The following is a 14,788-nucleotide window of genomic DNA, read 5'->3' on the forward strand; positions in this document are numbered from 1 at the left end:
GTCAACCTGGGCAGTTTTTAATGTAATATTTACCATCTCCCACCACAAGACTATCAGTCACAAAATCAAAATAAGAAAAGCGTTGTCCCTCAGGGTCTACTGGTACCATCAAGATTTCGGAACCACATTGAGCTCACTGGGAATTTTCTCAGATGCAGTAATAGTAAGAAAAACAAGCATGCTAGAAAGTACTAGAAATTAAACCCGTAGCTGACTTCATACCAGACGCCATGCTGAGTGCATTTCCTACGTTCCTGCCTAATCATGGCCACAGCCCCAGGAGGTGGGTAGCTGTTGTCATCACCTTTTTCTAGGTGAGGTTACTACTGACACTTAAAGAGCCTAAGGAATCCCCCCAAGTCGCCCAGGGTGGCAGGGCTAGAATTGACCCCGGGTTTCCCTGGCTCTGATGAGCACACGTCTGCCTCAGGGCTTTGGGAACAGTCTCAGCATCCCCACTTGCTTGTAGGGAGACTGTGAGCACATTGCTTTGTTTCTCTGAGCCTCAGTTTTCCACCTAAAAATGAGTGCAATTACTGTTATTTTGGGATGTTGTTTAAAAGATCCTAGAGAGGGACTTCCCTAATGGTCCAGTGGCTAAGACTGTGCTCCCAGTGGAGGGAGCCCAGGTTCGATCCCTGGTTGGGGAACTAGATTCCACATGCTGCAGCTGAAAAAGAACCTCATGCTGCAACTAAGACCTGGCCCAGCCAAATAAATAAATTTTTTTTTTTAAAGAGATCCTAAAGAATGTGTATGGAAGGCCTGGCACCACATAAATAATGCGTGTCACTGTTGTCTGAGCAGTCAGGCCCAGAGAGCCTCTTTCTGTTTATAAAAAAAAAATTTTTAAAGAAAAAGGGAAAAAACGTGGAAGGGTCCTGATGTAAGAGAATTCATCTCTCCATGTGATTTAAACTCGCATTCTACAACTTCAGGGCCTTCCCGGTGCCCAGAGGTGGACCTTCAACCGAGATCGTCAATGCCCGAAGGAAAGCACAGTTTCCCAGAATGTGCTCCGTTCTCTTCCAAAAGCTGCTTCTCAGGGCTTCCCATGGAGCTGCCTCCACCCTGGTGACACTGGAGACCCAAGAGGCAGATGTCTTTGAGGAGAATCTGCCTTAGTTTTATACCTTTAACAAGTGGAGTCCCAGAGAGGCTCGGCCGATGTCACCAGGGAGTTTCCAACAAAACTGACGGCCAAGCTTGTGTTTTCTTCCCCATTCTGTAGCTCCGCCCAGAACCAACTCGAGAATGATGCAAGATCACGTTCCTCCTCTTAACTTTCTTCTTCTCACCTTCTCTTATGCCAAAAGGCTTCACCCCAAAAACTGCCTGGGCGTGCGCCAGTTTGCCGAGACCATGATGTGCGCCCTGCTGTACGACGCAGCCAACAGCTTCATCCACCAGCACTTTGTGGAGGTGTCCATGTCAGAGGAGTTCCTGGCCCTGCCCCTGGAGGACGTGCTCGAGCTGGTGTCTCGGGATGAACTGAACGTGAAATCGGAGGAGCAGGTCTGTAGAGCAGAGTCTGCAGGTGACACGGGGGCTGCTGTTCTTTCTCATTTTTGGAAAAAAGTAAACCAGAACACAGTGCAGTTCGTGGTGTGGGTGCCCCGTTGCTGCTTATGGGTTCGCTTTATCATACCATCTGCATGTTTCATGAGAACCTCTTTCCCACACATTTTAGGATCTAAATAATACTCAGCTGATTTTATCAACTGCGTGGTCCTCGTTCTTCGATGTTTGGGTTATTTTCCAAAATCTACAGTTAGAAGTAATGTTTCCATGAACTGGAAATGAGCGCAGATAACTTCTTGAAAGAGTCTTACTCTAAAGGCGAGTAGGGATGGGGCAGTGGCTAGGGGGCTATGAAGTCAAGAAGGTCTTGATTGTTTTAAGATGAGAGAAATTCCAGTACAATTGGACTGTTGATGGGAATTTTCCAGAAGAGGGAAGAATTGGAAATACAGGAGAAAGGGGAGATTGTTTTCCTGGGGTAAATGAGAACAGATAGTGTTGGGAACAGGGAGAGTGTCTGAGAGGAGCTCGGGCCCCTCATGTCCACAGCGGAAAGGAGAGCCCGCACCCAGCACGGCGGGAAGGGCGGTGCTGAGAGAGTCTGCTCACATTGTCTTCTGGTTTGTTCCTGTGTTCTCAACTGAGAGCGAGGGTGAGGGAGGAATGTTAGACGTCTGAGGGGAGATGAAAAGGTACGAGCTAGGCATCGAGGAAAGAGGGGAGAGTAAATGGACGCAGCTCGGGACTTGCAGAGGGCTGGATAGGAGGCAGGGCCAGGTGAGATCTGCAGTCGCGAATGTAACATAAGCTGGTCAGCCCTGTTGTGTGTTGTCTGGCAGCTGTATGTACTGGTGCAGGGTAGAGAGAGGGTTGCATTTAAAGAGCTGGGCTTCATCAGGGTACTCATGTCTTTTCCAGGTAAGTGTGACTAAGAGAAATAGGAGACTAACATGGGAATGATAACCCATGGAACCCGTGTAGGTGAGAGAGCTGAGGAAATGGCTGGAGGGGGACCTGAGAGGGAGGTGTGGGTGAGGGAGAGCCATGCGCAAGGCAAGGTAGAGCTGGTTGCTGAGCTGGAAGGATTGGAGGCAGTGGTCAGGTGCTGCTGCTGCTGCTAAGTCGCATCAGTCGTGTCCGACTCTGTGTGACCCCATGGACGGCAGGCTACCAGGCTCCCCTATCCCTGGGATTCTCCAGGCAAGAACACTGGAGTGGGTTGCCATTTCCTTCTTCAATGCACGAAAGTGAAAAGTGAAAGGGAAGTCGCTCAGCCGTGTCCGACTCCTCGTGACCCCATGAACTGCAGCCCACCAGGCTCTTCTGTCCATGGGATTTTCCAGGCAAGAGTACTGGAGTGGGGTGCCATCACCTTCTCCAGGTCAGGTGCTAGTACACTGAAAATCATGGAAGGTACTGGCCAAGCGAGGTGTGGGTGATTATAGGGTCCTCTCAGGATAAAGACAACATCTTAGAGTGGTCAGGAAAAGCTTAAATGAGGGGCTTCCCTGGTGGATCAGTGGCTAAGGCTTCACACCCTCAGAGCAGACGGCCCAGGTTTGATCCCTGAGACGGCACCACAGGGAACTGGTAACACAGGCCACAACTAAAGAGTTTGCATGCTGCAACTAAGATCCCATGCAGCCTAATTAATGACAAAAGAAAAGCTTAAATGAAAGCGTACGGTTTTAGTAGCCAGAGAGGAGTGAAGGTCATCCTTTCTGTTGAACAAAAGTGTGGTGCAGGTTGTCCTAAGAGGACAGTGAGTCAGAGGGCACTGAGGGCTAGGCAGTGAAGGGCATCAGCCGCAGGGTGGCAGGGAGGTATATTTGGACCCAGCACTACAGACACCCAGAGCACCATGGCAGCAAGGCCCCTGCTCAGCTGGTCACGGGTCCTGGGGTATCATGAAGCTGTACCTTGGCCAAAGGAGCGCCAGGCTTGGCAGAGATGTTAGTCCCAGCTCAGCTCCTTTCCTTAAAGTCCGAAGAGTCCTCTCCCCTGCATGTTAGTGACCATTAAAGAAGCAAAGCCTGAGCTCAGCAACATGGACCCTGAGATTTAGAGGAACACGCCCCATCCCAGCAGCAAGAGGCCCTGTCCCTGGTTCATCCACTAGTTAATATGGCCCAGGGCAGCTCGCATCCACTGTGATACATTCTTCAAGGGCCTTTGGGCTTTAGAGGGAGAGATCCTTGTGGCTGGAGCCCCTAGGGAAGGCTTCTTGGAGAACCCGGTTCTGAATCCAGGCCTTAAAGAAATGGGAATGAGTTTAGATGGAAAGGAAGAGATGCGGGCATTCTAGGTGAAGGGGACAGCCGGCGTGCCTAGAGAAGAGGATGCAGGAGCTGCGGGAATTAAGATCGACAGTGCTTTGTTGCAGGAGGGAGGAAGAAGGAACCTCGGGCAGGTCTTCATTAGGAAGTCATAATGAAAGCGAGGATGGTGTTCCGGTAGCCTCGGCTTGCCCCTCAAGAGACTGGACCAATCGGGTAGCTGGGGATGTGGAGAGAAAGTGGTGGATTCAGGAGACAAGTCGGAGGAAAGATGGGTGGGCCCAAGGAGCAGAGGGTTTGAGATTAGGGGGTACCGGGGTGCAGGCTCTGGATGGACCAGTTGCCACCAGCGCTCCCCTCTCTGTCGTGGCAGGTCTTCGAGGCTGTGCTGGCCTGGGTCAGGTACGACCGGGATCAGAGGGGGCCCTGCCTGCCTGAGCTGCTCTCCAATATCCGCCTGCCCCTCTGCCGGCCTCAGTTCCTGTCGGACCGCGTGCAGCAGGATGACCTGGTGCGTTGCTGCCACAAGTGCAGGTGAGCGGAGTTGGGCCTGCACACAGATGCTTCCCAGGGTCTGGTGGGGAAGAGAACCTGGCCGCTTGGTTCAGGGGAAGAAGCATTTGGAGTGGTCATTCTGAATTTGTGGCACACAGATTGATCTGCCTTCTGCCTAGAACCTACAAGGGTCCAAGTCTGTCACGTTGAGCAAAGAAATGTGCCTCCTGGAAGCATCAGGGCAGAAGGGTCTTCCTCCCCTAAGTTATCTGAGGATTTTCTAGCATCTCCATCCATGGATCTGTTTATGAGCCTACAGACATCTGTACTGTGTGCCCTGACCCTGTTCTCACCAGCAGCTGACTTAGTGGTGACTTCCTGGGGCTCCTCGTCCTCCGTAAACATTAGTCAGTGTGCTGGCCTCGGGTGGGTTTGTCCAGCTGCAGTGCTGGGCGGGGTGGGGGGCGCACATTTAGAAACAGGCAGAAACGGTACCCAGAGTAAACCAAAGAGACTGATGCGGCAGAGCCACCAAAACAGCTCAGGAGACGCCAGCCACGGGGGAGGAGGTCATAAAGTAGAGCAGCAGAGGAGCGTCTGCGTCTTCCTTCCGCTTGCTCGTCAGTCGCAGCTGGCTCAGGAGGAAGTCAGCGGTGGGGGGCAAGCAGTGTGAAGGTGTGTTTCAGGTTGGGCTGAGGTGTGGCTGGAGGCAGCTGAGCCCCTGGGATGAGCAGTCTCAAGGGTGCTGTTGGGGAGTTTGAGCTTGGTTCTGTAGGCAGTGGGTAGTTACGGAAGGGTCTTAATTAGAAAACCAACCTGGACGGCAGGGTGGAGGCTGGCCTGGAGGCAGGGGGTCTCTCAGGAGCAATTGGCTTTTGCTGCCTCAGTCCAGGTGAGATGGTTCGTCGCAGGGTGTGAGTTACAGAAACGAAAAGGAAGAGCTGGGTCTGAGTGGCAGCAGGATGCAGGCAGCTTGTTGAGCCTCCCCAAGGCCAGCTAGTTTACAGAAGACTGCTTTTCTTCTGTTTAGCTAGCGGAGGCGGGCTCCACTCATCTTGACCCTCCGGTGTCGAGCAGGTCTCAGTGGCTGTGTGTAGTTTGCCCTGGACTCACCTGCGTTCTTTGAGACCAAACGTTCCTCCTAGGCTTCCCCTGCAGTTGTGGGTGGGACCTGGAAATGTGGGCCAAGAGGAGAGAGTCCTTCCTGTCCTGGATTCTTGCACTTTATTCCAGGGACCTGGTAGATGAAGCGAAGGACTATCACCTCATGCCGGAGCGCCGGCCCCACCTGCCGGCTTTCAGAACTCGGCCTCGCTGCTGCACGTCTATCGCCGGGCTCATCTACGCTGTGGGGGGCCTCAACTCAGCAGGTATCTTGCAGCTCCCCTTCATAGAGCCCCGTCTTGGCCGCCATGGTTGAAGAAACACCCAACAGGCTAGCCTGGCTCCCTTGCTTCCTCCCCCTGGTGTCTCTTGATTTTATATCATTGCTCTGCTGTAAGGGCATGTCAGATATTAATACTCTTAAAACAGAATATCAGAGCACAAAAGGTCTTTAGAAGTCCCGCAGGCCTGGCCCCCTGCCTTCGCAGTGAGGAAACTGAGGCTCAGAGAACTTGATCTGAGTTCACACAAGTTCTTTGGGCTGAGCAAGGGCCTGGCTCCTGGGCCTGCACTCATTCTCTAATATCCCATCAGCTACAGGATTTACTCGGGCTCTGGATGGGATATAATCAGAGACCCAATTCTGTTACCAGGCTAATCACGTCGGGTCGTGTGGCCCTCTGGGCTTAGACTCTGAGCATGTCACTGTAAGAAGGAAGATTCTCCAAGTCCACAGGGTCTGCACTGTCAATCCTGCTCACTCGTCAACTCTTAACCTCTAGTGAAATACACATGCCTTATAGTCCTCGTATTCTTGGCAGCTCTTGTGTCATACAGTCAGGCTCTGAGGAACGCTCTCTGGAGCCCGTGCCCCTCCTGCCCACCCCAGGCATCACTGTCGGGCGGGGGTACTCTAGGAGAGGGCAGTGGAGACTGCTGAGTCCTTGCAGTGCAGAGGCCCAGGGAGTTGTCACCTAGGATGTGAAGGCCTGGCCACTTCAGAGTCAGCCAGGCTGATGGGAGGTGGGGAGCTGGTGGGCAGTCCTGCGCAGTTTTGCTTTTGATTGAAACGTCGTGGGGAGATGGGTCCTGGCCTCTGCTGCTCATTAACCATATTACCTGGAAAAGGTAAGTCCTCAACTAGTGAACGTAGAGCATGGCAGGTGCTGAGTGTCCCAAAGCAGAATAAAACAGGGAGGGGGTTACTTTATTTGATCTTTAAAAAAAAAAACAACAGTGGAAATGGCGGGGTTGGAGTTACTCCTGCTGCTGTGGTTACTGTTTGTTGAGCACGTGGTATAGTCTAGAACTCTGCTAGGTGTTCTGTCCTTTAATCCTCGTGGGAACTCTGCCCTGGAAATGATCTCAGGTGTGAGAACAGAAGATGGGGATGCCAAGCAGCTTGCCCAGGGCCCCCCGCTAGGAAGCGACAGTTGCGCTGGAGCCACGCCCTGCTCTGTGGCATGCCGCCCGGGTCGGGGAAATAGCGGACCCCGATTGCCTCCACCTTTGCCTTTCAGCAGATGAAGAACCGCCTTGCCACTTAAAAGCGCCCTGTCTAGAAAGGAAACAAGTGCCTCCAGTCTGCTTCTGATTTCCCTTAAAGAATTAGGTTTGAGGTTATCCCTGGCTCCAGTTCCTCAGGGGGCCCTCCAGCCTTGAGTGATTGTGTGGGAAGAGCTGATAAGATCGAGTCGAACATGCCATGTAATCATTGCCCAGCAGCTGTGATCTAAACGAGAGGTCTCATTTGTTTTAATTTGAGTAGCAAATTTTTATGCAGGTGACTCCCTGAATGTGGTGGAAGTGTTTGACCCCGTCGCCAACCGCTGGGAGAAGTGCCATCCCATGAGCACAGCCCGCAGCCGCGTTGGCGTGGCTGTGGTGAACGGGCTCCTCTACGCCATCGGCGGGTATGACGGCCAGCTGCGGCTGAGCACCGTGGAGGTCTACAACCCGGAGACAGACACGTGGACGCGCGTGAGGAGCATGAACAGCAAGAGAAGGTATTCCGGGAGCGGGCTGCGCTTCCTGGTCACTCTTTGGGACCCCATGGTCTAGGATGGGGGCACCATCCTAGATCAGCAGGACACGAAGTAAAACAAACGCAAGCTTCGGCTTGGGGATCCCTGCAGCCACTGCCCGTACCTCCTGGGAGCCAGCACCCCCATCTGCTTGTAGTAAAACCCCTGCCTCGTCCTTGGAGGAACCTGGGGAGATGACACAGGGGCGTGTGGACGTTGTACTGTAACTTAAGTGCCAGATAAGGACTGAAAGTTTTTATTATGGAAGACGCGAGGAGGGAGAAAAGCTGGGCTGGAACGTCAGGAAGGTTTCGGCGAAGAGGTGCCGGGACCACAGTTTGAAAGCTGGAAAGTAAGGATTTAACTTCATCAGTCACATGAGGGAGTTGGAGGAAATTCCTCTCTATGCTCGCTTTCCCCCTAGGATCCCTGCCCCACATGCTTTCACTGGCAGGGGCTTTGTGGAGCACAGCAGTGCTCTTTACCTGGGGGCTCCACACGGTCCCCAGGCCTGAGCACACAGCTGGCTACTTGTCTCCTCCTGCCCATGTTTCCTGAGTAAGACGAGAGATGAGAGGGCATCCACACAGAGCCTCCGGTTATCCTTTCTCGTGCTACAGTGACTGGCGATGTCCTTCCTTACGTCAGTTGTGTGTGGACTGTCCTGGTTGGACGGCGGGCGCTTTGGAGCGTGAGGGTGTACCTGGACAGACTTGTCTGTTCGCCTGCCCTCGGGGCGGCGGCACAGATCAGTGGTGTCACGGGACACACTGCTGTTTCTCTTCCGAGACTAACAGCAGAGCAGTCAGCCGTCCAAGGCGCCCTATTCATTTAACCAGAACAGTTCTGCGTTGATCTCTTTTACGTATTGCGCCTCCTGGACATGTGCCCGACTTTGGGAAGAAAAAGTTAAAATGGTACTATTTTTGAAAACCTCTGGACCAGCCGCCCTTTAAGGGCCTTGTCTGCTTTTGTAATTCTGTGGCCTGAGTATTTACCTCACAGACCCCTCTGTCTGGCTGTGACTTGGGTTTTGTCCTCATAAGCTCATGTGAAAAAAAGAGAGATAGAGATGCCAGTCACTGTGTGTGAGGAAGAGGAGTCATGTTTCAGCATGGAAGTCCTTTGCCACATGGAAGAGTCACAGCCGTGATACACGTGGTCTGCGTTCAACCATGTTTGTGTATGACCTCAAGCAGGGAGGAACCTGCCTTTGTATCAGTGAGATTCACGAAAGGCCAAAGAGCTTTGTTCTTGGAAGAAAACATATGTAGAAAAGCTCTCCCCTCTCGTGGTTCCTTCTCCTCCTGCCTCTGCCTCGGGGCTTCCCCTTCTGGCTCCTTCGGTCCTTGGCAGCTTTCTGTGGCCTCAAGTGGCTCACTGCTCAATATCCGCCATCAGGAGGGCCTCTTTTGCCTTAACGGCCATGAGTTGTTCTTCGTTGCGTGTCTGCTCTGGGCTGCTTGCTAGCTGTGATGTCACGAGGTCTGGAGTGCTGTCTGGGAGGAGCCCACCGGGTGGCGCCTTCCCTCACTGTGGTTATTAGGCACATAGGCCCAGCTCCATTGCATCCCCCTAAAGTGACAGACTGCCTTAAAATGTACGTGGTCACTTCTCCCCTGATGAACCACATGCCTTTTCTCCTGCTGGCTGGTGACAGCCTCCTTTCTACCATCGTTCCCTGCCCTCCTCTAGTCCTGCAGGCTGCTTGCCCAGAGCCCTCTCCCATGACTGTTCCAGTCCACAATGGTCAGTTCAGTTCAGTCGCTCAGTCGTGTCCAACTCTTTGCGACCCCATGGACTGCAGCACGCCAAGCCTCCCTGTCCATCACCAGCTCCCGGAGCTTGCTCAAACTCATGTCCATCAAGTCGCTGATGCCATCCAACCATCTCAACCTATCTCCCCCTTCTCCTCCCACCTTCAGTCTTTCTCAGCATCAGGGTCTTTTCAAATGAGTCAGTTCTTCGCATCAGGTGGCCAAAGTATTGGAGTTTCAGCTTCAGCATCAGTCCTTCCAATGAACACCCAGGACTGATCTCCTTTAGGATGGACTGGTTGGGTCTCCTTGCAGTCCAAGGGACTCTCAAGAATCTTCTCTAACACCACAGTTCAAAAGCATCAATTCTTCGGCACTCAACTCTCTTTATAGTCCAACTCTCACATCCATACATGACTACTGGAAAAACCATAGCTCTGACTAAATGGACCTTTCTCAGCAAAGTAATGTCTCTGCTTTTAATATGCTGTCTAGGTTGGTCATATTAACAACCTCAGATATGCAGATGACACCACCCTTATGGCAGAAAGTGAAGAAGAACTAAAGAGCCTCTTGATGAAAGAGAAGTGTGAAAAAGTTGGCTTAAAGCTGAACTTTCAGAAAACTAAGATCATGGCATCTGGTCCCATCACTTCATGGTAAATAGATGGGGAAACAGTGGGAGACTTTTATTTTGGGGGGCTCCAAAATCACTACAGATGGTGATTACAGCCATGAAATTAAAAGACGCTTGCTCCGTGGAAGGAAAGTTATGACCAACCTAGACAGCATATTAAAAAGCAGAGACATTAGTTTGCCAACAAAGGTCCATCTGGTCAAGGTTATGGTTTTTCCAGTGGTCATGTATGAATGTGAGAGTTGGACTATAAAGAAAGCTGAGCGCCAAAGAGTTGATGCTTTTGAACTGTAGTGTTAGAGAAGACTCTTGAGAGTCCCTTGGACTGCAAGGAGATCCAACCAGTCAGTTCTAAAAGAAATCAGTCCTGAATATTCATTGGAAGGACTGATGCTGAAGCTGAAACTCCAATACTTTGGCCACCTGATGCGAAGAGCTGACTCATTTGAAAAGACTCTGATGCTGGGAAGAATTGAGGGCAGGAGGAGAAGGGGACGACAAGAGGATAAGATGGTTGGTTGCCGTCACTGACTCAATGGACATGAGTTTGGGTAGGCTCCGGGAATTGGTGATGGACAGGGAGGCCTGGTGTGCTGCAGCTTATGGGGTTGCAAAGAGTCGGACACGATTGAGCGACTGAACTGAGGTTGGTCATACCGTTTCTTCCAAGGAGCAAGCGTCTTTTAATTTCATGGCTGCAGTGATTTTGGAGCCCAGAAAAATAGTCTGTCACTGTTTCCATTGTTTCCCCATCTATTGTCCAAGAAGTGATGGGACCAGATGCCATGATCTCAGTTTTTTGAATGTCGAGTTTTAAGCAAGCTTTTTCACTCTCCTCTTTCACTTTTATCAAGAGGCTCTTCAGTTCTTCTTTGCTTTCTGCCTTAAGGGTGGTATCATCTGCATATCTGAGGTTATTGATATTTCTCCTGGCAATCTTGATTCCAGCTTGTGCTTCATCCAGCCCAGCATTTCACATGATGTACTCTGCATATAAGTTAAATAAGGGTGACAATATACAGCCTGACATACTCCTTTCCCAATTTGGCACCAGTCTGTTGTTCCATGTCCAGTTCTAACTGTTGCTTCTTGACCCACATTCAGATTTCTCAGGAGGCAGGTCAGGTGGTCTGGTATTCCCATGTCTTGAAGAATTTTCCACAGTTTATTGTGATCTACACAGTCCAAAGCTTTGGCATAATCAATAAAGCAGAAGTAGATGTTTTTCTGGAATTTTCTTGCTTTTTCTATGATCCCACAGATGTTGGCAATTTGATCTCTGGTTCCTCTGTGTTTTCTAAATCGACCTTGAACACCTGGAAGTTCACAGTTCACGTACTGTTGAAGCCTGGCTTGGAGAATTTTGAGCATTGCTTTGCTAGCGTGTGAGATGAGTGCAGTTGTGCGGTAGTTCCCCTTATCTCTTCACACTGTCTTTACCATTTCATTGAAAGGTAATCTCACATGGTTTTGTGGCACCTCTCCTCACATTTTTGTTGAATTCCACAGTTGTTACTTTTGTCTACTTCTAGAAGGACAGTAACATGTCTAATGAGTTTGTGGCCTTCCCACAGCCCTCTCCTCAGGCAAGTCCTCATCCTCTTCCAGGCTGACTCAGGGATATCGCATGGACCACTGTGATTTGCTGTGTACATTAGAAAGAGGGCTGTAAAGTCTGGCATCCTTTATCTTACTGTTTGTTAGACACCAAGATTCGCTTTTAATCTTCTTCAGCATCAGGTCTGAACACAGTGAGTCGGACAGCTTGGCACTCATGTTTCATTTTCCATGAGGCTTTGTGTAGACCAGAAGACTGTATGATTACACCAGATCCCTGGTTCTTTGGTATTAGGAGAGCTTGGCACGATGAACATTGTGGGAGACAGGCTTGTGGCGTTGAAATCCAAGGCAGGCCCTGTGGGCAGCCCTGAGGAGATCGCCTGGCCTCCTCAAGCCACAGCTGCCTGTCTCTGCAGGGGTGATGGTGATGCCTCCCTTGGGATGTGCTGAGGGTTCGAAATAGCAAGTAGAGAGCACCTGCTGTATGCAGTGGGTGTGAAATAACTGGAGCTGTTGCCTGACCCCTCAGACAAGTTAGGGGACATGCAGGGCCATGTATGTAACAAAAAGATGTCTGCCATACCTTATAGTGATTTATGTGGGGAAATCATAGTCACCCATATGTTGAGGGCTTGTTCCTTACAAAGCACCACACTCAGCAGTGTCAGGGTCTCACTGTGAGGACCCCCGTCTTCCAGGAGGTCCCCACTTGTGAAGAAGTGGCGGGTCGATGTCTGGTAGCCCTCTGGGCAGGGCCTTTGGCTTGCTTAGCTCTCTAGACCCGGTGCCCCGGGCAGTGTGCCTGGTGAGGGCCTGGTGTGCTGGACAAATGGGTGACTGACAGCTGTGAGAAAGGAGCTGCGCTGGGAAGGCAGGGTCGGGAGGGACTCATTCTTGCTGGGGGATCCAGGATGGCTTCTGGAGGAGCAGAGGGAGGAATTTGACCCGGGCCTTAAAGGTGAATCCGACCCTGAGCACAGCAGGGCAGAAGAGCGTATCAAGGGCTGAGGAGGAGGTGGAGGAGGCACCCCGGGCAGGAAGGGCAGGAGGCAAGAGGAACCCCAGGGCAGTTCCGTTTCCATTTTACAACGTTGCTTAGGCACACACCTGGGATTTAGGTCTGCTCTAGAAGGAGGCAGCTGGGGGCTCGGCTTACTTCTCTGTACATGAGGGTGCCTCGGGAAGTCTGAAGCCCGCGGGGTGACCGCTGTGTCTGTTTCAGTGCCATGGGGACGGTCGTGCTGGACGGACAGATCTACGTCTGCGGTGGCTACGATGGCAACTCTTCTCTCAGCTCTGTGGAGACCTACTCACCTGAGACAGACAAGTAAGGAGTCCAGCTCCCCTGGGGCATTGGAGCTCGCTAGACAGAGTATGAAGGTCAGAAGTGCTTTACTCATGCTTCTCGAGGTTAAGGAAGATTTCTCCTGTTTAGCTCCTGTGGTGTATGTTAGTTGCTTGGTTGTGTCTGACTCTTCGCAACCCCATAGACTATAGCCCTCCAGGCTTCTCTGTCCATGAAATTCTCCAGGCAAGAGTACTGGAGTGGATTGTTCCCTTCTCCAAGATATCTTCCCAACCCTGGTCTCCTGCATTCAGTAAAGAATCCAGGCAGATTCTTACTGTCTGAGCCACGAGGGAAGTCTAGCACCTGTACTTCCTTGCATGTAATAGGTATTTAATAACCTTTGATTAAATTAATGAATGATTAAATAAATTTTAAAAACAAATAGTCTGCATAGGTACTTGGAAACATTTGTTACTGCTCTGTACCACTTAGATAAATCAACTCATTTTAATGGAAATGCAGGTGAAAGGGCATGGGAAATAGATGAATAGCACTTTCCAAAATGGGTAATACATGATTTGGGGGGAGGAAAAGTTACACATTAAATGGTTAAAGAAGCTTGGGAAACATTGATGTCTGTACCACCAGAGGCCTCGTCTTCCCATAACATATATTAACGTTTTAAACGACTGAAAAATTCTGCAGTAGAGAAACCTCTTTAATTTCACTGTATCTGTCACCATCCTATGGTCTCATTTTGCGGAACACTCTTTGAAAAACACCAGCAAGGTTAGCCCAAGATTTTCGTTTCAGTATTTTAATCTGCTTATATTCAGTATTTGAACCCTACAGTATAAACACATTGGATCCATCACAGAGCTTTTAAGCCTTTATTCCACGCACTTAACCAACCTGTTAAGTGTCAGGCAGCGAGCGGGATGTCTAAGATGCCTAAGCAGCACCTCGTCTGCCAGGGCCACTGCACGCAGCGATGGCCCTCCTCTGGGGGCCTGTGTCTGGAGCTCTTGGGTACAGAGTGGGGAGGGTTTCCATCTTCCCACGGCTGAGGGGGCAGAGTCAGGTTGCAGAGATACCTTCTGAGGGGAAGTGCGCATCCCAGGAGAAGAGACAGCAGGGAGAGAGGCTTGCAGATAAGAAAGAGCTGCTGTGTGAGGTTGAGGAGCAGGTGTGGGTGGCACGTGGCAGAAGGTACAGCTGGAAAGGAGATGAGGACCCAGTGGCAAAGAAGCACGTTAAGGAACTTGGAGCCTGCCATAGAGGAAGTAGGAGTCGTCAGAGGACATTCTGTGCCCAGGTGGGACGGGAATGATCTGAGAGCCAGGCCCCCCAAAGCAGGCAGTTGCAATGGTCCCACAAGAGGCCACAGCCAGTGCAACAGTAGTGAAATGGGGACAAGCAATGACCAGGAGGCAAACCAGCGGAGATATGGTGACTACAGAATGTTGATGATGGAGACGTGGTCTTAAAAAATTCCGAAACTATAAATCTAGCAGCTAGATGGCTGGTGGTCCCATTCACAAGACCAGAGGCGTTAGGGAGGAGCAGATCTGTCAGAGAGGCCTTGCTTGGGCGTCCTGACTTTGAGTGCGTGGGCCTGAAGCTTAAGCAAAAGGCGGCAGCCAGAGTGACCTGAGCAGAGGTGGTGGAGGAGGCCATAAGAACTGGGGGGATTGTCCAGGGTAGGACAGAACAGAGCATAGCTCCTCCAGATCCTCCTCCGCCGTCTTGGGAGGGCAGGACCCCCCGATCTCATGGCTCCTTTTCTCCTTTGCCTCTTTCCTGAAGGTGGACAGTGGTGACCCCAATGAGCTCGAACCGCAGTGCCGCAGGGGTTACAGTCTTTGAGGGCAGGATCTACGTGTCGGGCGGCCACGACGGCCTGCAGATCTTCAGCAGCGTGAGTCTGGGCTCCTCCTGGGCTAAGGGCACCTACACTCCCTTTACCTGCGAGAGTTATTTTGAAAGGACGTTGTTTGGAAAAAGGCTCAGCCTGGCCACTGCTAGGGAAAGTGTCACCTTGGGGCCTCAGGCCATCTGCCACGTGCTCTGAAATGCTGCCTCGGAGCATGGGAACCCGTGTGCTCAGAGAGGGTTAGAGTGTGGCC

The 14,788-nt window shown here is 51.3% G+C and overlaps 1 protein-coding gene across 1 annotated transcript in view; it reads left to right on the forward strand.

The window, feature by feature from the left end:
* The window catches only part of KLHL18 (kelch like family member 18), a 50,218-nt gene that overhangs the window by 31,412 nt on the left and 4,018 nt on the right, over positions 1 to 14,788 (forward strand). The window contains exons 4-9 of the mRNA XM_052636030.1: positions 1,317 to 1,515; positions 4,171 to 4,331; positions 5,526 to 5,662; positions 7,180 to 7,402; positions 12,597 to 12,701; positions 14,469 to 14,580. Of these exons, the coding sequence (XP_052491990.1) occupies positions 1,317 to 1,515; positions 4,171 to 4,331; positions 5,526 to 5,662; positions 7,180 to 7,402; positions 12,597 to 12,701; positions 14,469 to 14,580 (937 nt within the window). The remainder of the gene's footprint in view (positions 1 to 1,316; positions 1,516 to 4,170; positions 4,332 to 5,525; positions 5,663 to 7,179; positions 7,403 to 12,596; positions 12,702 to 14,468; positions 14,581 to 14,788) is intronic.

The sequence above is a fragment of the Budorcas taxicolor genome, chromosome 1 (assembly GCF_023091745.1).
Source record: "Budorcas taxicolor isolate Tak-1 chromosome 1, Takin1.1, whole genome shotgun sequence".
NCBI lineage: Eukaryota > Metazoa > Chordata > Mammalia > Artiodactyla > Bovidae > Budorcas > Budorcas taxicolor.